At 41.1% G+C, this 26,332-nt stretch overlaps 1 protein-coding gene across 3 annotated transcripts; it reads left to right on the top strand.

Annotated features, from left to right (window-relative positions):
• Positions 1–117: 117 nt before the first annotated feature.
• Positions 118–26,297, top strand: DDX42 (DEAD-box helicase 42). 3 transcript variants are annotated; one of them, XM_060780785.2, is made up of 19 exons: positions 118–254; positions 432–509; positions 6,404–6,640; positions 7,718–7,868; positions 8,323–8,384; positions 8,868–8,904; positions 11,040–11,189; positions 11,572–11,676; positions 12,830–12,949; positions 14,056–14,232; positions 15,175–15,303; positions 15,516–15,615; positions 17,986–18,033; positions 19,154–19,251; positions 19,438–19,714; positions 20,407–20,633; positions 22,312–22,422; positions 22,560–22,658; positions 23,479–26,297. In XM_060780785.2, exons 3-19 carry the CDS (start codon positions 6,420–6,422, stop codon positions 24,139–24,141), a joined length of 2,775 nt encoding a protein of 924 aa, XP_060636768.2. In that variant the 5' UTR covers positions 118–254; positions 432–509; positions 6,404–6,419; the 3' UTR covers positions 24,142–26,297. The 3 variants fall into 3 exon arrangements, with proteins under 3 accessions (XP_060636768.2, XP_060636767.2, XP_060636769.2); XM_060780784.2 differs by having other exon boundaries at positions 118–258; XM_060780786.2 differs by lacking the exons at positions 118–254; positions 432–509; positions 6,404–6,640; positions 7,718–7,868; positions 8,868–8,904.
• The last annotated feature ends 35 nt before the right edge of the window (positions 26,298–26,332 follow it).

Here is a 26,332-nt window from a genome sequence, read left to right as displayed (position 1 = left end):
GAGCCCATAAGGAAATAAAGGCACGTGTGACTCTTTCTTCTGACTCTACGGTGCTGCGCCTACTTATAACGTAAGCAGCCGCCACTGTCGATGGCGTCACCACGGAGGAGGACAGCGCGAGCGAGCCGTTGCGCGGTGACGTCATCGCGTCACGGTGGCCAACGTCGCGCCCCGTTTCTTCCCTCGTAGTAAAAGAGTGGAGTTCTGAGGGACGGCGGGAGAAAGGGCGGAAAAAGGAAGTGTCACACAAGGTGGTGGGTAAGAAGCGGGGAAATAAACACTGGGGGAAAGGAAGTAAAGGCGCAGGAAGCGCTGCCAGGCCTTGTGGGGTCGCTGGGGAAGAAGGAAGGGGAAGGGGGCGGGGCTGCGGCCTAGCGGAGCCACAGAAGCCTTTGGAGCTGATCCCGTTCTGTTTGTCTCCCCTCCGCCAGGCGACCTGGTCTCTCGCCTCCAGAGGAATCCGCCGGACTCTTGCCAAAGGTGACCAAGTAGGCGTGAAGCTTGAGCAGGTATTGACACTGAGGCGACGGGGGAAAGCGGCTTCCTCCAGAGGTCCTGATCCAAGCGGCCTCAGGGTGCATCTCCATGACAGAATTAATGCACTCAGTTCTTGTGGGTTTTTTTCGTGCTATATGGCCATGTTCTAGAGGCATTTCTCCTGACGTTTCGCCTGCATCTATGGCAAGCATCCTCAGAGGTAGTGAGGTCTGCTGGAACTAGGAAAAAGGGTTTATATATCTGTGGAATGACCAGGGTGAGACAAAGGGCTTTTGTAAGTTGGGCTAGGTGTTAATCTTTCAACTGACCACCTTGATTAGCATACAATGGGCTGACTGTGCCTGGAGCAAACTAGTTCCAGTAGACCTCACTACCTCTGAGGATGCTTGCCATAGATGCAGGCGAAACGTCAGGAGAAATGCCTCTAGAACATGGCCATATAGCCCGAAAAAACCCACAAGAACTGAGTGATTCCAGCCATGAAAGCCTTCGACAATACATAGAATTAATGCAGTTTGACATGACTTGGAACTGCTATTGGAACTGTACGCTTTGTAAGCCTTCGCTGTCTAAGAATGCGGTTGTCTCACCAAATCACAACTCCCAGGATCCTCAAGCATTGTGCACTGGCAGTTATGGTGATGTGAAACTGCATTAATTATATAGCGTAAATCTGGCAAACTCCCCCCCCCCCCAGGTGTTTTGGACTTCAAATCCCACAATTCCTAACAACCTATGGCTGTTAGGAAGTGTGGGGGTTAAAGTCCAAAACACAAGGAGGGACCAAATTTGTCCATGCCTGGTGTAGATGCACCCTCAGACTTACCTTCATTCATGACTGCTCACCCTACACTTTTAGTATTTTGTCTGGGTTTTTTTTTGCTTTGTTCTGTTAGAAATGTAATATAATCAACTGGTTGCACTGACACTATAAATAAATAAATAAATAAATAACCCTACACTGAAAAGTGACTGTTATTCCAGTTTCATAGGTCATTGGGTAAATGAGAGAGCAAAGTATGCCTTTAATCATTTAGAATAGTGTTTCTCAATTTATTTATTTATTTCGAGCGCTTATACCCCACCCTTCTCAATCCCCTAGGGGGGACTCAGGGCGGCTTACAAAAGGCACAATTCGATGCCTAACAGTTCACAAAATAAAATATAACAACAACAACTATAACTAGTTAAAACAATCCAATTAATACAATAGCAGCAATAAAATCATCTTGTGGTCAATGTTCGCCAATTCATAAATCCATAGTCCATCCAGCATTATCCTTTCCTACTCTGGTTGTCATTGTCCTTTATCCATCTGCCAGCTTACCCAAAGGCCTGGTCCCATATCCAGGTTTTTAACTTCCTTCTGAAAGAGAGGAAAGAGAGGAGGGATGCTGATGACCTAATTTCCCCGGGGAGTGAATTCCACAGGCGAGGGGCCACCACCGAGAAGGCCCTGTCCCTCGTCCCCACCAGCCTCTCAAACTCAGCTCCTCCAAATATTTTGGACTTCAGCTCCCGCAATTCCTAACAGCTGAACCCGACCCTCCTGACAATGAGCCATCTAGCCATAGATGTAGATAGATATATATGATTCACACACACACACACAGATATTTATTTATTTATTTATTTATTTATTTAGTACACTTGTATACCGCTAATATCTCAGCCTGTGCGGCGACTCATTGCGGTTTACAACATATTTAAAAATACAATATTCACTTTAAAAATATAAAATAAAATATAAAAATACATACATATACATACATAGTATTGGGCCACCAATACAGACCGGAACATCTCATAGTTAAAGTCGTAATCCAATTCGTTATCCTTGATTGCTAGTCCATGATCAAAACATCATCACATCGGAATTAGTTGAAAACTTGCTCGAACATCCAAGTTTTCAGTTTTTTCCGAAATGCCATTAGCGAGGTGGCTGATCTTATTTCAGTAGGGAGGGCATTCCAAAGCCGGGGGGCCACCACAGAAAAGGCCCTATCTCTCGTTCCCGCAAGCCGCACTTGTGAAGCAGGCGGGATGGAGAGAAGGGCTTCTCCTGAAGATCTTAGGGTCCTGGTGGGCTGATAGGCCGAGATACGTTCGGATAGGTATGTAGGGCCAGAACCATTTAGGGCTTTAAAGGTCAAAGCCAGCACTTTGAATTGGGCTCGGTAGCTAATCGGTAGCCAGTGGAGCTGGTACAGCAGAGGAGTTGTATGCTCCCTGCGCCCTGCTCCTGTTAATACCATGGCTGCCGCCCGTTGGACTAATTGGAGCTTCCGGGCCGTCTTCAAAGGCAACCCCACGTAGAGAGCGTTGCAGTAGTCAAGGCGGGATGTAACCAGAGCGTGGACTACCGTGGCCAAGTCAGACTTCCCAAGGTACGGTCGCAGTTGGCGCACGAGTCTTAACTGTGCGAATGCTCCCCTGGTCACCGCCGAAACCTGGGGATCCAGGCTCAGCGATGAGTCCAGGATCACACCCAAACTGCGAACCTGTGTCTTCAGGGGGAGTGCGACCCCGTCTAACACAGGCTGTAACCCTATACCCTGTTCGGCCCTGCGACTGACCAGGAGTACCTCTGTCTTGTCTGGATTCAATTTCAATTTGTTCGCCCCCATCCAGACCGTCACAGCGGCCAAGCACCGGTTCAGGACCTCGACAGCCTCCTTAGTAGCGGGTGGGAAGGAGTGACAGAGCTGGACATCATCTGCGTACAGATGACACCGCACCCCGAAACTCCGGATGATCTCGCCCAGCGGCTTCATGTAGATGTTAAACAACATGGGGGACAGTATTGAACCCTGAGGAACCCCACAAAACAAAGGTTGTGGGGTAGAACAGGAGTCCCCCAGTGACACCTTCTGAGACCGACCCTCGAGGAATGACCGGAGCCACTGCAGAGCAGTACCTCCGAGACCCATTCCCGCGAGGCGTCCCAGAAGGATACCATGGTCGACGGTATCGAAGGCCGCTGAGAGGTCGAGTAGCACCAACAGGGACACACTCCCCCTGTCGAGCTCCCGACGGAGATCATCCACTAAGGCGACCAAGGCTGTCTCGGTACCATGTCCCGGCCTAAAGCCAGACTGTGCCGGGTCTAGATAATCCGTGTCTACCAAGAATGCCTGGAGTTGTGAGGCCACCACACGTTCCATGACTTTGCCCAAAAAGGGAAGATTGGAAACAGGCCGATAGTTTACCAATTGAGTGGGGTCCAGTGATGGTTTCTTCAACAGCGGTTTTATCACAGCTTGCTTTAAGCTGGCTGGAAAAATGCCTTCCCGAAGGGAGGCATTAACCACCACCTTAACCCACTTGGCCAATCCCCCTCTGGCCTCCTTTAGAAGCCAGGATGGGCAGGGGTCTAGGATAGTATCATAGATTTGGAAGGGACCCCTAAAAAAGGACATGTTCCATGTTGCGTGTTCCAGAGTGGGCAAACAGACAATCTCCACATCAACACTGACAAAGAAACAGCAAGAAATACTGTTTACCCATGAACACAAAGTCATTACATAGATTAGAAACCAACACTTTCTCATTACTTTATTTTCCAGATCACCAGAATGGGCCACAACAATGCGTGGCAGGGAACGGCTAGTAAATAATACACAAGGGATTTCTGAGAGATGAAGTCCAAAATACCTGGAGAAGCAGGGTTTGAGAACCCTTATTTAGGCCCCTTCCACATAGCTTTATAAAATCCACATTGAACTGGATTATATGGTAGTGTTCAAAGCAGATATTGTGGATTATCTGCCTTGATATTCTAGGTTATATGTCTGTGTGGAAGGGCACTTAGGAGACCTTGGCCCTTTCCACACAGCTGAATAAAGTCACACATCTGCTTTGAACGGGAATATATTGAACTGGGATTTTCTGCCTTGATATTCTGGGTTATATGGCTGTGTGGAAGGGCCCCTTATGGGACAGACTTGTGCATAGATTTGGCCCTCCATATCCACATATTCTGTATCCATGGGTTCAGTTATCCACATCTTTCAAATAATCTCCCTCCTAAAAACATTTTAAAAAGCAAACCTTTATTTTTTCATTTTTATGTAAGGGACACTATTTTATTATGCCATTGTATTTAAAGGGACTTGAACACCCACAGGTTTTGGTGCTGACAAGGGAAAGATCCTGGAACCAAATCCCAATGAATACTAAGAGCCTACTACATTTACTGTGGAGAAAGCTTGTTAGAGTCTATAGCATTCACTTCTAAGCAAATAGGCAATTTATATTAATTTCTAAGTAAATAGGCAAGTTGTAGTATTATTGCTATGATTGTCATAATTTATTTAGGTACTGTTCCATTATCCAGGTGGAGGCAAATGGGAGGCGCTCAACAGAGAAGAATAGTCCATTTTACCTGGGGGGAGGTTGAAGGAGTTAAACCATTTCCTCCTGATTTCCTGTTATTCCCCCCACCCATGTCTCCGTTGTCTAAACAACCATCCTTAATGATATGGGGAGGGGGAGAGGGAATAACCAGCAAAAAAGAGGGGAATGGTTTTCCTCCTTCAACTCCTCCCCTTCTTAAAATAGACTATCCTTCTCTGTCTAGGAGTCTGCCCAGATAATGGAAAAGTACCTTCCTTTATGTAGCACTATCACTGTTCATGGTGCTTTAGAAGTAAAAGAATGACAAAACATTTCCCCACACTCAGTTTATAATCAAAGTGATACTTAACACAAAAGAAAAAAGGATAGCAATGTGGGAAGGGATTAAGGCCAGCAAATACTACCTTTTCTCTCCCTTCAAGGGCATGATAGTTGTAATTTGTTGTGATGCCTCTGATTGACATCTCTCAGATAAAAAAACAATGTTTTGCTTTGTGATGTTGTTTTGTTTCCTAGTCTAATCACATTGGTTACATTTATTAAATGCTCAAGTATAGGACTGGAAGGCAAATATACAAGAATCCCCATTGGTTTCTCACACTTATACGGTAGGCCCCAAGGAAGTATTATCTATCCAATGAAATTTCCATGGAAGACCCCATGGAAATTTCATACGTTGCCAACAGTGTTATTGTAATGATGAAGAGTGGTTTCAAGATGTTTTAATATTAGCACAAAATGGTACAGATTTTTCACATTTACAACCATGTTTCATAACAGATCTCTGGGGAATAGGCAGACTACAAATCTAACACAAACAATTTGTTGTTTTTATTACTACTAATAAAAATAATAAAATAATAAAACTTTATTTGTATCCCAACCCATCTCCCCGAAGGGCAGCTCACAAAAGCACTCAAGGTGCCACACATAAAAATAAAATTGCATAGCACAAACAATACATAAATTAACTGAATACAAACAATGGACAGACTAAGTTTTGAAGGCAAATACAAACCTTGCTGAAATCAGTAAATTTTAATGGTTTGATAAGTCAGTATACATGTAGTATCTACAAAATTAAATGTTATATGCTGTTGTCATCTGTTTGCTGTGATAGTGGGAGAAAGCCAGTTCAGAAGAGCCTGTGAAGGTATTAGGTTCAAAGTCCTGTCTTCCCCCACAACTGCAGAAATTAAAAAATGAAAATGAAAAATATCAGTTAAATGGAAAACCCCCCAAAGCTCAAGACCAGGAAGAATTGGGAGGCAGTGGCTCTTCTACCAAAGTCACTTCTCTCTTGCCAGTAGGATAGTTTGGTTTTCAATGCGTAAGGGTTTTATCCTCTTTTGTTGGGAAGTTTTATTGAATCGACAGTTGGGAGAAAGTGGGCTGGATATTAAGACCTGAATCGAACTTTATTACTGGATGAACCTTCTACATTGGACTAAACCTCAGTTTTGCTCATAGGACCGTGATTTATTTGTTTTTCTAATATTCAAACAAGAAAGTTGTCTTAATACTTGGTGTGTAACTTCATCATTATCAGACACATCACCGACACCATGAATTGGAATAAAGGTGGCCCTGGTACCAAGAGAGGCTTTGGGTTTGGTGGATTCTCGATATCAACTGGAAAGAAGGAAGAGCCCAAACTTCCTCAGCAGTCTCACAGTGCTTTTGGAGCCACAGGTTCTTCAGCTGGCTTTGGGAAGACCCCACCACCTCAGCTGCCTTCTTTTTACAAGATTGGATCAAAGCGAGCAAACTTTGATGAAGAAAATGCGTAAGCTACTCACGTTTTGCATGTATATCCCTGTTAGATGTTGGTTGCAAAATTTACAGTTGAGATAACTGAAAAGAAATGGAAAAAAAACAAGCAGTGTTGATAATAGTTATATTTATTGTGTTTTCAAGCAAATATCACATAATTTTAGACTAGTGTCGCATGAAAGAACAAAACAGATTTTTTTGTTCCGTTTCCAAATTTTACTACACAGAAATCCCTTCTGTCTTATCTAGATTGCCCTCAGAAAGTCATTATGTTATATTCTTGGACATACAAAAAATCTGGAGGACTCAGCAGGTCGAAGATTGGCTTGTTACCTATTGTGATGTATAGGCTATTATTGTTATTCACTTTCCTGAATTATTCTAAAAATTGGATTCAAGGCAGCTTCAGAAACCAATGTATATGTTACTAAGTCTATTTTGAAGCTTCATCATAGTTCTGCCCAGAGATTTAAAAAAATGAGTGGAAACAAATGCTTATTCTATGCATTCTGTAGTAAGGGCCCATCTTTTGTCCAACAGGTTTTATGCTGGTTGTGTTCTAAAAAAAATTCCACTATAAACATATTTATATCTTGAGATGATTCAGGTAGTTTTTATGAGTCATACTACAGTTCTTTTTGGTGAATTTTCAGAGTAATTCTCATCATTTTTCACTTAGGGGTCTAGAAGATTAGTCATTTCTCACTTTCAGGAGGCCTCAGGAGCTTTCTTTGGTCCATCTCTTTGCTTTTTGCAAAGGGTAGATTATCTCCTTGTGATCATTCAGTCAAAAGTCCCTAATACTTGTAATTGCATGTTAATCATGAAGTCAATTTGTGCTAGCTGGTATTGGTTCTTCTTGTGAGTACCACATCTCCTATTTAGAAGTCCTGCTAAAGGAAAACTCTTTGTTTTTAAACCGATGGTATTGTTCAGTATGTGAAGGATGTATGAGAAAATTCTTCAGCAGCCATAGTAACAATTTACTGCATGATCAGAGCCATGTGTTCAACCATTTTGCTTTCCTATTAGTGTGGTTCTATGTTGTCATTCTTTGGCATATTGCCATTTCTGCTTGCACAATGCACAGCTACTTTGAGGATGAGGAGGAAGAATCCAATAACGTTGATTTACCATACATCCCTGCTGAGAATTCTCCTACTCGTCAGCAGTTCCATGCCAAGGCACCTGACTCAGATAGTGAGGATGACCCATTGGAGGCATTCATGGCAGAAGTGGAGGTGAGATTATGGAAATGATTGATCATCAGAATTAGGAGGTCCATGGTTTCCCCAGCTTTACTTTAGGTCAGGGATGGGAAACTGTAGAGGGCTTGGTGGCTGCATCAGTCCCGGGGGCCTTCGAAATGTGTTGAAAATGCGGCCCACATCCCTAGTGGACATTTTGGAGCATTTGGGTGTGGGGGTTGAAAATTTTGCAAAAATAGTGTTTGATGAGGATATTTTGCAAAAAAATATTTTTGACTCCCGAGGGCTGCATTTTGCTCACTCGTATCTTAGCAGGAGAAGCTAAAGTTTAGGTTATTTTATTGAGAAGTCTACATTTGCATGCAGTGAGGAATATTCCAAATAATTATTTGCTGTATTTGTTTACATGTTGCAGTGTTAGTACTAAAGTAGTAGGAATGAGGTCACATGCTACACCATGAAGTTAATTTGTTTTGTGATTTATTAGGATCAAGCTGCTAGAGATATGAAGAGGCTGGAAGATAAAGATAAGGAAAGAAAGAACACAAAGTAAGTTATTCTATATATCACAAGCTTGTTGAAAGAAATGAGAAGTTGATGGAAGCATGGGATCATCTTATATAATTTCTGTTTTAGTAATATATTAAGATTTTGCCATGCCAACACATTTAAGCCTTCATTGAACTTCAATAAAGGCTATAATGTAAATTATGAGGGTTGCTTTCTGTGGGTTGGTGTTTGGATGACTTTGCCTTGGAACAGGGAGCTAAATTCTCCTCCCTGATCCCTTTTTGTTGCAACATTATGTGAACGTCTTTTCTTTTGAACTTAGTAAATATGAAATGAATTCAGTCAGTGTTAATCTTTAAAATTTGGCAAGTCTCAGTGGGATGGGACTGGTGTAGATGTGTTTTATGTTGCTTCTGAATGTTGTCAGTGTTGAGTTATATTGGTGCTATCCAGATTGAATGTGTGGAGCTGGGTATGTGGAACATTTGCAGGGAAGTTTTGTTTCTCTGCTTATTTTTCCAGGGGTATACGCGATGATATTGAAGAGGAAGATGATCAAGTGAGTTCCCTACGCAATCTTTCTATCTATTAAAATATCAGTGAATAGTGCACATTTCTAATACCTCTGGGGGAAAAAAAACTGATTATTTTTTTACTATAAATACATGGGATCTTGGGGCTTTCAGAATCTTGATAGCAAAACATAGCCTCAGGTTTAATTCAGGGGAAAAGATGTTAATTCTGAATACTTTAAGGAATGTTCTTGGATCGTTAAGGTTAACTTTATTCCTACGATGTCAGGCACATCATTATCAAAGCTGCTATATTGTGATGCCTTTAGCTAGGAATTTAAATGTGCAGCACTGTTGCTTTGGCAGGTATTAATCTTAACCCAGAGGAGCATGTGAGACATTTCTTAGTATGTCGTATATGTGCATGACATGATGAAATTCTGTGTAACCACCAATTAGGCTGCTAGCTTATTCAGATGCAAAATACAGCAAAAAAATAAATAAATCCCTGTACATAGAAGGGTTATGTTTCTGCACAGAGTTGTGTCATTCTCCTTGGCTTAGTTTTTTTTGTCCTTTCCTCTCCCATTTCTGAGTGTTGGAGGAAATTGTGAATCTATTGAATTCATGCCCTACTTTCTCTTTTATAAGAAAGATACAATCACATAATCATTTGGCAGCTTCTCATATTACACATATAAGGATAACCCAGATTAGCTTGATATCCAATGGATACAATGTTGTCATGGAAGTGGAACAATCTGGACTCCAGTCTCCACATGAGCATGAGGCTTTCAGGGTGACCTTGACCAGTGGCAGGTCATAGCCTAAACTGTCCATGAGGGTTATTAGAAAATGTAAAGCAATTCACGTATGCCCACTTCAGTACTTCAGAGGAAGAAACTCATAAAAACAGGGCAGCTATGTCATATTGGTAATGTAATAAGATGTTGAGTTATATCCTGAGTTCTTAAAATCTGAGTGAAAATTCTTTTTAGGATTTCTAAAGATAGACAAAAAGGAGGAAGGTTTCATTATTTTCACATCTGAGAGATGCAAATTATTCTTATTATGGTCCTGTGGATCAGGCAAGAATCATTTGCAGCTGAGATAACATTGAAAACCAGTTTCACCTTTTATTTCCTTTGTTTCAATATGGTTTGCCTGCAGATGCGATCCAGTTTCTCAATCAACCCCCTTTTAGTTTGAAATAACTCTCCTTTTAAAATATACATGCCTTTTATAGGACGTGTTTTATAATCTGGTGTTATAAGAATATGTTTGAGGGAAATGACAACTTGGTAGTAAAAGGAATGCAGGTAAGTCCACCAAAGATACCATTCTGCCTGCTCACTTATGTTTTAGTCACTGTGGCATGTTGATTCTTTAAAAGAAATCTGCTCTTTTTCAATTTGGCAATTTCCCGTTTGCTTGCCTGGAAATTAATGGTATTTGCAACAAACCGGTGACCAAGAAGCCACATCAAAATCCTTCCTGAAGTTGGATTAAATGTGAAATCAAAAAGAAAGTGAGACTAAATATGGGCATTTGTGAAGTGATTCTCTTTTTATAGAACTTTACAAGTTGGAAAGAACCACATTGGTCATCTAGTCCATCCTCCTGCTAGGGGGAAACATATAAGCATTTCTGAACTGTGCCCATATAGCCTCTGTTTAAAGTTCCTCAAAGATGGTGAGTTCACCACCCTCTGAGGCAGTCCATTATACCAAAGCCCATCTTAATGTTTAGGTGTAGTCTCTTTTCTTTCATTTCTGAGTACACATTACCAATCATCCCTAAAACTGAGGCTAGGGAAATGGGTTTTGATACCCATTTGATATTGATGAATAGGCAAAGTGACAGGACTTAACCATTGAAGTCCTGTCACTTTATCATTATTGAAAGCAGCCTTGTGGTGTTACCTGAAATTTGAGGGTGATATGCTCAGTTCTTTCAACTATCATATTGTGACATTTGAGGTTTGCTGCAAGGGTCAGGCGTAATTTCTTTTTATTGCAAGCAGTACAAATGATTACTGTTAGGAAGAGCTTTGCTGGTCATTTTTGAATAGGCATTATAATAAGTAATTGACCTACTGTGGCTAATACTTAATGGAAAAGTGTAGTAGCATTTTGCTCCCTTTGACATTTGAATGCAGTTATACTTTTCTGTTTTGCTGCAGGAAGCTTATTTCCGCTACATGGCAGAAAACCCCAATGCTGGTGTGGTTCCAGAAGAGGAGGAGGATAACTTGGAATATGACAGTGATGGCAACCCAATAGCACCATCCAAAAAAATAATTGACCCTCTTCCTCCTATTGATCATTCAGAGGTAAGGGAGGTTCTCCTGTCAGTAAGATAGCATCACCTCTAAGTTCTCCTAAAGGCCAATAGTAATGTACTGAATAAAGTGAGATAGGAGGAAATCAGCTTCATTATATGTCATTATATGTCTTCTGTCATTCAGTGTGTTCATTACACCAAGCCTCTAAGGTGGGAATGTGGAAATCTAAACAAATATGCATGATTTTGTGTAAGTCAAAATGTTTTTCCATGAACATGTTACTGCTTTGATTTACATGATGGTAACAAATTTTTGAACAGGGAATATATGTGATCATTCCATGACATTGGAGAAGTTCAGACAGAAGCAAAAGTCAGTGTTTAGGAGATTAGGTGGTGATTTTCTCTGACTGTAACTCATTGGTCTGCAGATTGAATATCCACCGTTTGAGAAGAATTTCCACGAAGAACATGAAGAGATCACCAGTCTCACTCCACAGCAAGTGGTGGAACTGCGCCACAAGCTCAATCTCAGGGTAAGATGAAAACAAAAGAGGCCCCTATTTGAGTGCTGAAACTTACACAGAAACAATAAGTGAGGTTATAATAAAATGAGAGACAGGTATGTTAAACTTCTAGAATGGCAATTCAAAAGAGAGAGAAAAAGTAATGGTTTTGCTGTGATACACAGAGAGTATTTTCTGAAAAGCACACCTTGAGAAGGTTTTGGAAGAAGGTCTGCAGTTCAAGGATCAATAAAGATAATTGTAAAACTTGTGAACATGGGGAAAAGGGCTGGGGGGTTGCAGGCAAATTGTTGCTTGGCTATGGTAGTGCATTACTTTCAATGCACCATGCACAGTATGTCCACTGGGATTTGGTTGCAGAATATCCCATGAATACCAAAAGCCATGGTGCTCACATCTCATTATATCCAATGGCATAATAAAATTGTGATCCTTGTATAAAATTGCAAAACCAGTGTTTACTACTTGGACTTAAAATATTTTCAAGCCTTGGATGATAAAATCTGTGGATACTGAGGGCCAACTATATCTTTCTTCATGTGGACTGTTGACAGAGGAATAGTTCTGGCCCTCTTTTAGATTCATTTTCCCCTCCCTGGGATTCTGTGGTCGTTCCACCTTCAAATATATACTCCCTAATGTTGTCATTGTATATGGCCTTTGACTTGCATGTGAAAAGACCTGTACATAGGGATATGATTTCTGTGCAGCTGATTCATTTGAAGAAATATGTTAATTGTTAATTGCACTACCAGTCTGTGTTCATTGCACTACCAGTCCATTCAGTGCCACAACTCTTTCTCCTCTCAGTATGTGTCTTCTGATGACTTGGGCATTTCACTCTTCGTTGTTCATTTAAGTACATTCGTTACATTTATTGAAAGGAGTGTTCAATAAAATATAAGGAAAATTGATCTGCGATTGTGGGTAGTAATCCAAAAATAACATTATTGGATTACTACCCACACACACAGATCAATTTCCCTTATATTTTAATGCTATTTTTACTTCATTAAGCAGTTTCAAGGATGTGACTGGGTGAAGTCTAATTTCATATTGTCTGTATATCTGTGCATACCTTAAAATTCTCTCTGTCAAATGTTTCACTTTCTTTCAAGTGTGGAGGCTATGATGTATATATATTTCCTCTCTATTTTCCCAGGTCTCTGGAGCTGCTCCTCCAAGGCCAGGCAGCAGCTTTGCTCATTTTGGTTTTGATGAACAACTGATGCACCAGATTAGAAAATCAGAATATACTCAGCCCACCCCTATCCAATGCCAGGTGAGTCTTCCATTTGTGAAATGTGTTCTTCCTTTCACCTTTTCTGTTCCAAATGCCACATCAAACTTGCTATCCAACTTGTATATTACTCCAGAAGACAGGAGCAGAATTCAAAACGATCTTAACAGATAATAATAATAATAATAATAATAACTTTATTACTCTTTTCTGCCACCATCTCCCCGAAGGGACTCGGGGCAGCTTACATGGGGACTAAGCCCAACAACAAAATTAAATATAGCATAGTAAAATACATTGCATTACAAAAAAACCCCCAAAACTATACAAAAATCATAAAACCATAAACCATCAACAACCATAAGCCAAGCACAGTGGGTGTGTTCAGAGCTGGGTGAGGCAAGGGCTTGTGCAATGCAACTTCAGGGCGGGGCTGGTAGTAAAGTGCAAAAGTCAGATGATTAAATTAGGGCTAGAAGGGCCACGTCAGCTGATGAACCAATTACTCAAAGGCACATTAGAACATCCAAGTTTTCAGATCTTTATGGAAGGTGGAAAGGGTGGGTGCAGAGAGATTGGCCAAAACCAACAAAATTAAGTTCAACAGAGACAAATGCAAGATACTCCACTTAGGCAGAAAAAATGAAATGCAAAGATACAGAATGTGGGACTCCTGGCTCGGTAGCAGTCCTGTGAGAGTTGTTCAGCAGTGCAACTCTACCCTGGAGGGTGGTGGAAGCTGCTTCTTTGGAGGCTTTTAAACAGGTTGGATGGCCATTTGTCAGGGGTGGGCGGTGCCTTGAATGTAATTTTCCTGCTTCGTGGCAGGATGGCCCATGAGGTCTCTTCCAACTCCATGATTCTATGATTCTGAGTTTACACATAGAAGAAGTAGTCATTGGCCTTTAAAACTGCTTTACACCTTTACAAGATGAATTAATGTCCTATATTTAACTATTTATGAAAAATCTATGTATTTCCAGGATCCTTACAAGTCGATTTAAATGAAATTTTTGGTAACAGGGTACAATGTTGACATTTTAATGGACTTAATATTTTAAAATCCATTCCCTAGGTACAGTTGAATGTTGTTAATTGTATTTTGGAGATTTGGGCTTAAAGCACGGGGTACATTGCTTCTTCTGTAGGGCATCCCAGTGGCATTGAGTGGCAGAGACATGATTGGTATTGCAAAGACTGGAAGTGGGAAGACTGCTGCTTTCATTTGGCCAATGTTGATTCACATCATGGATCAGAAGGAACTGGAACCAGGAGATGGTCCCATTGCAGTGATTGTTTGTCCAACCAGAGAGCTGTGCCAGCAGGTAGACTCTTTTTACATTTTTACATTTGGGTAGAGGAAAATTAATATTGATTTGGAACAGACTGTTCATATGTGGTGGCTCATTCTACATGCAATCCTTTGTTGAAACCTCCAGTTAATGTTCACTATAGGAAAAAGAAAATTAATTTCTATGAATGGTAAAGATAAAGGTTTCCCCTGACATTAAGTCTAGTCGTGTCCGACTCTAGGAGTGGTGCTCATCTCCATTTCTTAGCCGAAGAGTCGGCATTGTCCATAGACACCTCCAAGGTCATGTGGCCAGCATGGCTGCATGGAGTGCAGTTACCTTCCTGCAGAAGCAGTACCTATTGATCCATTCACATTTACATGTGAAGTTTGGCAGAAGCTGGGCCTAACAGTGGGAGTTCACCCTGCTCACCGGATTTGAACCATCAACCTTTCAGTCAGCAAGTTCAGCCGCTCCACAGTTCAACCTGCTGCACCATCAGGGGGCCCTTAATTTCTATGAAAATCCACCTTAAATTCCTTGATCACCTATGACCAAACCAAATAGAAAGGCTGTGAAAGTGATTTGCTATGTTTTCTAGGGAATACAGACTGAGAATCAAGAGACCCATGTCGATTTACTAGTCCCAGCCAAAGTAAATCCATTGAATCTATAGTGTTTATGTAATCAGGGCTGGATGAAGTGCAACCCACAAATCCTATATGACTCACCTCCTTTTGTGGCCCTAGGCCCCTCCTTGTACAAAAATGCTCCCACAACCTTAATATGCAGTGCTGGTTAGAATTAAACAAAGATACTAAAATTTGCCTGGATGATAAATTACCAGAAATTGAAGATCTGTAGATTTCATTTGCTCCTGACTTTGGCTTCAGATTCTTTGAAGTAATGGGAAGCTTTTTCCTGTTTTCAGTCATGGTATATGCTATTCATGTTCCTTCATCCACCTGCTTTTAGATCCATGCAGAATGCAAACGTTTTGGGAAGGCCTACAACCTACGTTCGGTAGCTGTGTATGGTGGAGGAAGCATGTGGGAACAGGCCAAGGCTTTGCAAGAAGGGGCAGAAATTGTTGTCTGTACTCCAGTGAGTATTTTACATGGCTGCTTTGGCTATCATGTGGGAAATGGGAACCATCTTTTCTTTTCTTTGAAAGTAGATAATTTCCTGTGATTAGTTCTCAGATATTGACTTCATTGATCCAGGCTCGTTATTTTATAAGAATTAGAAAATTGCAGGTTGGATTAGTCTGTTGAAATTTGCTGTGATGATGAGGTGTGTTACATATTTCCATTCAGGGCCGGTTGATTGATCACGTGAAAAAGAAAGCAACAAACCTTCAGAGAGTCACCTACCTTGTGTTTGATGAAGCTGACCGAATGTTTGACATGGGATTTGGTATGTACCTAGTAATCATGGATTTATAATTATTTCACAAAATTGATTCATACTCCTCAGCTTCATGTCATCTTCTGGAATTGCTGTGTGCCTTGGGCATTCGTAGTGAAAGTTAAAACGGGCCTTTCTCAACTGTTAGTTCAGCATTGATTTACTGCAGCCTTACATAAACATATGGGATATTTTTGATGACATGGTGAGTATTAAGGGAGGATTTGTTTGCATGTGGCAAAATAGCTAGTAGGGAGGAAAGGAAATGGTTTGACATAATAAACAGTAGCAACATATTGGGACATAAAAAAAAGAATGAAAATCTAAACATGCCTCTTAGGGCTGTGAACATTGCTATCGGGCTGTGACATGTATCCTCTTATGATATTTGTGGTTAGCAAAGAAAGACTTCTCAGTAGCAAGGAGCTCCAGATGGCCCTGTAAAAGTCAATACAAGGATAGATTTGGTGACCGCTCCCAGCCATTGCAACTTCCTTTCTGTCAAAATCCAGACAGAAGTGTTTTCAGAAAAGCTTTCTTTTTCAAGTAAGAATTTTGTGGTCAGGGAAGATTTTTTTTAAAGTGTGTGGTACTCTGTAATTTACTTAATGCCCAACATATGTAGTGGGGTATAATGATAGCAGGCTCCAAGGTGGCATGGAATACAGAAATGTCATCTGTTCATTACAAACAAGGGGAAAGCTGTATAGTCCTAGAAAACTGTCTGCCTTGGAGAAGGTGCTTTCCTAATTTATTGATTATGTTGAGCATAGACAGGAGGCAATATCTCCTGTGAATATTTATGGGTTGAGGAATGAGTGAGCTGCTTCCTTTTTTCTTTTTTTTTACTGGATGAGCCATTGTTCTCCTAAATATAATTGAACATTATTGTATTGCGTGAGGAAAGGAAAAAGTCACTTTCTCCCACATCCCCGAGATATAGAATGCTCCTCATAACAATAATCACCCGGGCCCAAAATGGGCACAAGGATATATACTGTTTCAAAAGGAAGTTCAACAGCATGGGGCAGTGGTTTGAGTTTTGGTTTATGACTATAGAGATCAGGGTTTAAATTCCTTTTAGCCACTGGATGTCATTGGGCAAATCACTCTCACTCAATCTCAAAGGGAGGCAAAGGCAAACCCCTCTAAACAAATCCTGCCAGGAAAACCCAGTGATAGGTTTACCTTGGGGTTGCCATAAATCGGAAGTGACTTGAAGGCATGCAACAACCAAACAACATTAGTCCTATCAGGAGATGATTATAAAAATCAATGGTATGTAATTAAGTTGTGACATAGGGCCCTTCCACACAGCCATATAACCCAGATTATTAAAACAGAAAATTCCACAATATCAGCTTTGACCTGGGTTTTCTGAGTCTACACTGTCTTATATTCGAGTTCAGAGCAGATGATGTGGGATTTGATTCAACTGTGAGGAAAGGGCCTAAGAATTCCCATTCATGTCACTGATTTTCCCCTGATATCAGAGTATATTCTGGGTTTGGATACCAGTGAAAAGAAAATCCATCTTTATATTTCAGTAATTTGAGATTAAGGATTAAGTGTCATATCTTTATCGTCTAAACTTTGGTATTGCTTATTGTTGGCTTTTGAAAAATAGAAAGCAAATTCAGGCCCTTACAAAGTAATGCTAGCTAATAAATCATTATTAGCTGTGAAAATTCTAATAATAATAATAATAATAATAATAATAACAACAACAACAACAACAATAATAATAATAATAGTAATATATTTCTAGATCGCCCTCTTTCCCCAGAAGGACTCAGGGCAGTTTACACATAAAAAGACAATCATTCAATGGCTCAAAGTAGGTAGAGACACATCAAAATAATACAAAATAATTGAGAGTAGCAACAGAAAATGTACACCCTAAAAACAAATTATGAGATATTACATTAAAAATGGCTGACAACAATGTTTAAGATGTATCATAACAACAGTCTAATATACGTAGATTAGTTGCATAATCTAGCCGTTCTATGTTTCTTATGCATGTTTTTTTAAGTGTCCCAATCTTAACATTTCAAAGTATTAATGTCATTTACAAGAGCTACTTATGTTAATTCCTTGATTAGTTCTGTGTTTCACAGAAGGATTTATCCTAAAATATAGCCTGCTCTCTATATTGCGGATTCAACCATCCACGGCTTGAAAAAATCCTTAAAAATCCCAAAAGTACATCTTCATTTTGCCATTTTATGTAAGGGAAAATATTTTAGTATGCCATTGTGTATAATGGGTATCCACTGATTCTGGTATCCGGAGGAGGGGATTGTCCCTAGATTTCTCCTGTAGCTGCATTTCAGTGTTTATCATAGCAAATTGGACTCTGTTTTTTTCCTCATCCAGAATACCAAGTCCGATCAGTAGCCAGCCACGTGCGTCCTGAAAGGCAGAGTGAGTATGGACTTCCTCAAGATGCAACATCTTAAAATCTACCTTGTAACGTTGAAGTTAGGGTTTCTGTGTTGTCCCATGTTCTATCTTCAATGCCTAGATTTACTCATTGGGAAATTATGCGACATATTAAGTATCTTGGCACACTCTTCTAATTAAAGAAGAAAATTCCCTTTTCTCCCTCCAAATTTTCACCTTTCCTGGATTTTTGTATTCTAAAAAGCATGCCAGATCACTGCTTCTTCATCTTCCTTATCTCTTTTTGTTAGCTCATTATCTTCAAATATTCTTCTGCTGCAAAGAAAGTAGGAAGCCAGGAGTAATTTAAGATGGGACTTGATGCTAGATGCACCAGAGGCCATTGCCATCAACAGTGAGATAGTACATCTTGCATTTTATGTGAGCTTATTTGAAATTAGAGTGCCTCTGAATTTTGTCAGAAATATTAAACATTAACCAGGTACTTTTAATTACAAAAATGTGAGTCAAGCACTAAAAGAGTTAATAGACTGAAGCCTGTAGGAGTCAATGGGCCAAAGCTAGTGTTGTCCTGAGAGTGAGTAGGGCGAGGCCTGTTAACAACACCAAAGCTAGTGTTGTCCTGAGGAGTTTGAGGTAAAGCTCTGTGTGAGAGAAGCCTTGTGTGAGAAAGCCCCAGTGTGAAGGCTGCTGCGTGTAAAGCTACCATGTATTTCTTTATTTGTGTTATGGAAACCTTGTAAATAGTGCAACCATATTGTTTTACTACAAAGAAAAGCCTCCTATGGAAGAGAAAACATTGGTCTGTGTGTTTTTGTTCTTTTTATCACTTTGAACTACTGGTGCTGGGTCACGCTACTGCTGATAAGTTACTCTGCTGTACATTTGTGGGGAGGGTCTTTTGTTAATAAGCTCAACAGGATAGTATATCATGCATTTTATGTGGGATTATTTGAGATTAGAGGTCCTCTGAAATTCTGTAAAGTATCCTATGCCATTGAATCACTCTTGACAATTCCTATGTGTCTGAATTCCAGGGGCACTGGATTACTGTGGATGGTATAGTTTGTTTTTTTGGTTAACATGTATTCCAGCTTACCTCTGTATATATAAATTAAGCACAGCTTTCCTGGCTTAACAGCTCTACTATTCAGTGCAACCTTTCGGAAGAAGATTGAGAAACTGGCAAGAGACATTCTGATTGACCCAATTCGAGTGGTTCAAGGAGATATTGGAGAGGTAATATTGTTATGTTCCTCCTTTTTAATAGAAATAATAGTGTGGAAAGATACAAATAGAGAGACATCTGGATGTACATGGGATGACTACCCCTTGCTCTGCTCTTGTGTGAAGGCATTTTCTTTATCATTGCTAAATTCTAATGACCTTATTTTGGCCTGTATCTGACTTCTTCTTGTACAACAGGCCAATGAAGATATCACTCAAATTGTGGAGATCTTTGCTTCTGGTCCCAACAAGTGGAACTGGCTAACGAGCCGCCTAGTGGAATTCACCTCTTCAGGGAGCGTCCTGCTCTTTGTCACCAAGAAGGCAAATGCAGAGGAACTGGCCAATAACCTTAAACAAGAAGGGCACAGCCTGGGTCTGCTGCACGGTGACATGGACCAGAGTGAAAGAAACAAGGTCATCTCAGATTTCAAGAAGGGGGCCTTCCCAGTTCTAGTTGCCACCGACGTCGCAGGTAAGAGAGCATGGCCAGGCTTAACAGATCTGGAAGTTATTTCTTAAATCACAGCTTTTACTTTCTCCCTGTAAGCTGTATTGCCCCTTGTGCCATCCATTCATCCTAATGTCCTTTGCATATACCATAGTATGAAAAGTGCCGAATGTCTTTTGTGTTGAGTAGATATAGGCTTAACTGCTTTGCCACCTTTCTGCTTTAAATTTAAGTACTTCTTATTGTTCCCTTGCTCCACTGTGGAAGCCAACATTCTTGTTAGCATAAATAGAAACCAATGCAACAAGACATATGTTCTGTCCAGAAAGAATTTTTCATTTTGGAACCATACTATAATCAAAGCATTAGCCATTAATTGGCCTGAACAGAAAATGTCTAGGATAACATAATTGCTTTCAAGTGTTAATTGAAATTTCTTTAAAGTTGAAAGTCATAGAATGAAAATAACAGTTTGAATAGACTAAATTTAACTCAAGCCACAAAGGATTGATAAAAGGCAAAATGCACTTAGGGATAAGTATTTGTTGGTTTTAGTGTCTGAGAATTGCAGTGAATGTATCTCAGGCATGGGCAAACTTCTGTTAGGAATTGTGGGAGTTGAAGTCCAAAACACCTGGAGGACCGAAGTTTGGCCATGCCTGATGTATCTGAACTCCACCTCCACCTGCCCTTGACCCACATGTTCTCGCCTTCAGCTCGTGGTTTGGATATTCCTTCTATCAAGACTGTGATCAATTATGATGTGGCTCGTGACATCGATACCCACACCCACCGCATTGGTCGTACTGGCAGAGCTGGGGAGAAGGGTGTGGCCTACACTTTACTGACTCACAAGGACAGCAATTTTGCTGGAGACCTTGTTCGGAATTTGGAAGGGGCCAATCAGCATGTTTCCAAAGAACTCTTGGATTTGGCCATGCAGGTAATCTTGACTAGTGGTAAAAAGTTGTCTCCGCTTGTTCTTTGCCTGAAAGAGATGGCTTGCACATATGTCAGTTGAGATTGTAGAACATAAACATTGCCTGTGAGAAATTTAACATGAACTTTAAAATAAGCTTTGTTGCTGTTTCCAGTGCATTCTTTTCTCTACTTGAGTTGGGGAGCTAGGAAGGAATGTAGAATAGATGATCTGAGGCAGCATAGTTATGTGGCAGAGCTGTAGTTTGGATCTGCACTCTTTAGTTTTAGGCTAATGCCTGCCATATATTTATGGCTTTGGGCAAGTTCTTGTTCAGCCTCTCTTTGCTCATCTTTACATAGAAATAATTGTGAACCACCTACCTCATGGATGGAAATTATGTAGGCCTCTAAATGGACTTTAGTTCACATAACTGGGGCCCCTTCCACACAGCCTTATATCCCACAATCTCAAGCCAGGACATCCCACATTATCTGAGTGCAGACTCAGATAACCCAGTTCAAACAGATATTGTGGGAATTTCTGCCTTGAGATTCTGGGATATAGGGCTGTGTGGAAAGGCCCTGGGAAATAAACTTGAACAACATTTGGAAAAGTATACTACAGAACCACTTGAATAATGTGGGGTATAGTAAGGACTTTGCCAACTTGGGGAATTGTATCATTACTGGAAAGATGTTGGGGAGAAGCTTTTGGTCTGGTTATGACATGTGGGAGACGTAGACAAGAAACAATTTAAATTAAGGGGTTGTAGATTTTTCTCATCTCACACATGAGATTTTTGCCTCCCTTTCTGCATCATTAAAATGGAATCGCTTCCTTTGGGATTTATTGATTATTTATTCACAGTATTTATATTCCACCCTTCTCACCCCGAAGGGGACTCAGAGCGGATCACAGAACACATATACGGCAAACGTTCAATGTCGTTATACACTGACAAGACACACAACTGTACATAGATAGAAGTGTATATAGGCTTTCCTATCTTCTGCATCGTGGAGGCTGTGCTCAGTTCTGGCCATGGGAAGGTGCTGTTGCTTCATTTTCCCTGTCAAAGAGCTTTGTTCTTAAACTTCCTCCTTCATCGAATCGCCAGCATTTTTTTGGCATTTCCTTATGGGTGCCTTAAATATTTCCCTGCTTAAGCAGTGCCTATTTATCTACTCACATTACTGTTTTAAAAACTGCTAGGTAGGCAGAAGCAGGACTAAAGGCCAGGAGCTCACCCTGACCCGGTCTTCGAACTATCAACCTTTTGGTTGGCAAGATTTACTGCAGCTGGCAGTTAACCTGCTGTGCTATATTCCGAGATTTCCCCCCGCAGCTTTCTTTGGTAAATACAGCAGTCCCTTAATATCTACTCTGTGGATGCCCAAGTCCCATTATGTACAACAGCATAGTAAAATGGTGTCACTTATATAAAATGACAACATTGATGTTTGCTTTTGGGATTATATATTATATATTCAAGCTTCAGATGTTTGAATCCGTGAATAAATAACCTGCAGACATGGAGGGCATATTGTGTTGTAACTTAATAATTATACTCCCCTTCCCATCTGGTTATATATTCTTGACTTTCCTTTTGTAAATCTGTCCCTAATGCTTCTGTCTAGAATTGCTCAGCTGAAGCACAATAAATGTTCACACCATAATGCTAGTATCATCTTTCTGTCAGAACGCTTGGTTCCGGAAATCACGTTTCAAGGGAGGGAAGGGCAAGAAGCTAAACATTGGTGGTGGTGGCCTGGGATACCGTGAGCGACCTGGCCTTGGATCGGAAAGTGTGGTAAGTACATATTACCAAGGATATATGTACATCCATTCAGAAGTAAGCCCTACTGATTTCTGTGGCATCTGACCTCAGGTACAGGCATGCAGACTAATGTGGACCATACTTACTGCCAGCATCTTTATTCTCAACAGGATCGTGGAAGCAATAATGTCATGGTCAATTATGAGGCATATAAACCATCCTCGGGAGCAATGGGAGACAGGCTGTCTGCCATGAAGGCCGCATTTCAGGTTAGTATAACAGTCTGAATTTGGACTTCTGTCACCCTTTTAAAACCAAGACTTGTGCCTCACCCTGGCCATGAAATTTACTTCCAGCTCATGTTAGAAAAAGAGTCTTGTCAAACAAAAGTAGTTCTTATTAGAGAGATGGAAGTGGGACTGGGGCCAGCCCAGTATCCCCCCCCCCCCCACAAAATTAGTCTGAAGGGTAGTCCACATCCACATAGCAATAACTGAGTAAAAGCACTTGGGAGGTTAATTCATCCCCCTTGATCTATTTCATAGTTCCTTGTGAGCTCAGTAAATCAACTTGAGAGAACTCTTTGAATTTCTGTGTTGACTGGCACAGATTATTCAGTAAGGATTTATATTGGCCAGTGATAAGAGCCATTGATGTTTTTCCAACAAGAGGAATGACTGAAATTCAAGTTTGTCCTTTGCATATCTTATACACAGAGATCGCAAGGGAAGAAATGCTGTCATGCTGGAGATGCTTGCATGCCAAGATTTGTACTGTAAAAAATCAGCCAAGTGGTTGCAAGAAGTAAACAAAAGACCAAAAGGGCTATAGCTGTTCTGGGAGACATTTCTTCCCTTTCTGAAAAATAGCAAATTTATATTCTCCCTGAACACGGGATATATCTCTAAAGCAGTTAAGTCTTCCATTGTCTCCAGCTGATAGATTTCCGATTCTTGACAGTTTCTGATATTCCTGAAAAAAAAGGAGCGATGGGGGAACTAAAAGAGGCGTATATTGCTTGGAATTTTTTTAAAAAATTCTTCTCTCTCTCTCTCTCTCTCTCTCTCTCTCTCTCTCTCTCTCTTATAGTCTCAGTATAAGAGTCATTTTGTTGCTGCCAGCTTTAGCAACCAAAAGACAGGCAGCTCATCTGCAGGGGCCAGTGGGTGGACCAGTGCTGGCAGCTTAAACTCAGTGCCAACCAATTCAGCACAACAGAATTCGGCAAAATCTGACAGTCCCATGAGCCCAACAGGAATGGCAAAGGGTATACCTGGCTTCACCAGCAGTGGAAACTTAAGCAGCGTCCCCAACTTCCCAAGTGCCGGAGTTCAAGGGTTCAACAGTGTGAATGTCAACAACAGTGGCAAAGAAGGCAACAGTGGAGGTAGGGAGAGGTACAACGAGAATCGCGGCGGCGGTCGCCATAGTGATGGCCAACGCCATGGGGAAGGTGGTGGCCGCCATGGCGAGAGCCAACGCCACGGGGAAGGTTATCGCCATGGAGAAAACCGCCACGGAGACGGCCACCGTCACGGTGAAAGCAGGCATTCTAGTGGTGGGAACAGTGCCAGTAGTCGCCATGGGGAAAACCGGAACAACGGGGACAGCCGGAACAGTGGCGAAAGCAGGAACAGCGAGAATCGGAATAGCGAGAGCAAGAAAGAGGGTAACAACAGGGACAACAGCAAGACCGATGGTTTTGCAGTTCCCGAACCTCCAAAGCGCAAGAAGAGTCGATGGGACAGCTAAGAGCCCAGGCTCCCAACTGAACGGCAAGGTGCCTGCCCCTCTCGATCTCTGCGAGGAATCTCTCTACCAACAAATACTGTTGAGAAGAACAACGACAAACAGCAGCAATCCCCAACCAAGCCTTGGCTGGTGCATTTGCAAACAACTATACTTCATTGGCACGTCAGTGTTGTGCTGTGGTCAACAGGAAAGCATTCCCTTTTATGGAATTTTGCTCTGCTCCGCCTTTTAAATATCCGTCCACCTCAAGGGGGTTCCAGCAGACTGGTCCGCTTTAGCAAGACCCCAAATGTTTTTGTGCGTGTTTCCTTTTAAACTGAGTATGTCCAGATAGGGTTTCAGCAATTTGTTTTATTCATTTCAGTGTGGACTTGAGTTAACACTTCCCCCCTTTACCAATAGATGACCAGTTGCCCCTTTTTCATCCCCAAGGCCTCAAGTGTTTCTGCACCATTTTCTACTGATCACAGTGGCACTCAATGTACATGCTTGATTCCCATTTGTATTATTTGGCATGTACACTGCAGTTGTAGCATGAACAGTATCATAGGAGAAGATGTTAGGACGGATGGCTCTGGTGTTCATTGCAAGCAAATGATACAGGAGAGAAAAATGGCAGTCCTTAGAACAGCAGGGGGTCAGGAAGTGTCAGGTGAACTAGCCCATCTACACAGAACTTTGGGCCCTGCATGGAAAAAGTGTTTCAAAACTGTCCTAGTTGCTGGTTTACCCCTTCTAGTTGATATTTCAGGAGAAATCCCTATTTTTGTGTTGTCAGCAGGCAAGGCAGAGAAGAGAGGCAAAATGTTCGATCATTTACTTCATTCTTCCTTCTGCCTTGATATGGCGTGCAGAGAGAGAGGATATTTTGGGGTGTTGGAGGCAACAAGCATACAAACTTGCAGTCAATATTGCTTACATTTCCTTCCATTGTTACCCCACCGACAAGGGATTTGGCTGGAGCTAAGGGGTTCCTATTACTCATGAATAGCATGGTATGCACAGTTTCAAGGTTAAGATGGCAGACCTCCACAGTAATCTGCTTTTTTACACCATGCCATCTTGAGTAGTTCCTTGTCGTGGGAAAATGTTCAGCAAAACTTAGCGAAATTGCATTTTTCTTAAAATGGAAGTTCTTGTGGCTCCAAGGTGATCCAATTTCAATTTAAGTTCAACATATGTGTTCATAGAGCTACTTTAAATATGCAGGGAACAGAAAAAGGTAGTGGAGTCATGGGGTTCTTGAGGCAGCAAGAACAATATAAATCGATTCTCTCAACAGCATTACTAGGACTCTTGTGTAGTTGTGAATGTTCTAGAAGTTAACCCCACAGTCCCAGAGTAAAACTCGCTGAGGGTAGAGACTTTTGTATATAGTATCAGGTTATTGTGATTTTGGGGGCCGACCCAGGAAGGTTTTAAACTGGTTAGGTGTGGGACTGGCTGCTGAAGAGGTGTGTACATACAATGATGCTAAAAGCGTGGAAAAGCAAGCTGCTCTTTCCATACTGGTTGCAAACTTCTGGAAAGAAAAAGCTAATGTAAAAATGTTTTGATTTTGTTTTTCTCAAATGTGTGTTCTTGGGCTTTTTAATCCGATTCGGATTTTTTCTCTTTTTACCAGAGTGGTAGAAAAAATCTTGTTTGCCTAAAATAGCTCTGTTTTCGCTTTCATTTTTATGATGAAATACTTAAAAGTTGTGTCAAGATTCCGAGACATGCCATTTACTTTACTTTCCACTTTCTCTTCTAGTAAATGTTTTATTATTAGGACAACTGTCTAGAATGTGTCTTTTTTTTTGGCTGCTCCCCCCCCCCCCCCAAGTGAGTTTTGCACTACAAAAAGATCTTGCCATATTGAGGGCTTTTTCACACAATATAGTTGAAGCATTATGTTTCCCGTGTAACTGCCACTTTAACTCACCTTCTCTCAGCACCATTTTCCGATATCAAAGCAGCAGCTCTGTATTTCCAACTGCCAGAGGGCTAGCAATATGTACGTATAACCTTAAAGAAAAGAGATTTCATATTTTTGAAGATACCAAATCAAAGTCTGCCTTATTTGAAAGCTTAAACTTGTCACTTGTGTGGTCCCTGTTGGAATCGGAACAAACAGTTGCTTTTTGAATGACATATTAAAGGATCATTTTCTTTGACGTTAGGAGTAATTTTCAGAGAAATTCTTCCAAAC

Source organism: Anolis sagrei, chromosome 6 (assembly GCF_037176765.1).
Source record: "Anolis sagrei isolate rAnoSag1 chromosome 6, rAnoSag1.mat, whole genome shotgun sequence".
Lineage (NCBI taxonomy): Eukaryota > Metazoa > Chordata > Lepidosauria > Squamata > Dactyloidae > Anolis > Anolis sagrei.
Note: the sequence above shows the minus strand (reverse complement) of the source record. Positions and strands in the feature narration are given on the sequence as shown.

What these genes read in the sequence shown, in the direction of transcription:
- DDX42 (XM_060780785.2), top strand. Translation starts at nt 6,420, where the DNA reads ATGAATTGGAATAAAGGTGGCCCTGGTACCAAGAGAGGCTTTGGGTTT. An exon ending in TTCAAGGAGATATTGGAGAG is followed by an intron (nt 19,252 to 19,437) that starts GTAATATTGTTA and finishes CTTGTACAACAG; the next exon opens with GCCAATGAAGATATCACTCA. An exon ending in CCATGAAGGCCGCATTTCAG is followed by an intron (nt 22,659 to 23,478) that starts GTTAGTATAACA and finishes TCTCTCTTATAG; the next exon opens with TCTCAGTATAAGAGTCATTT.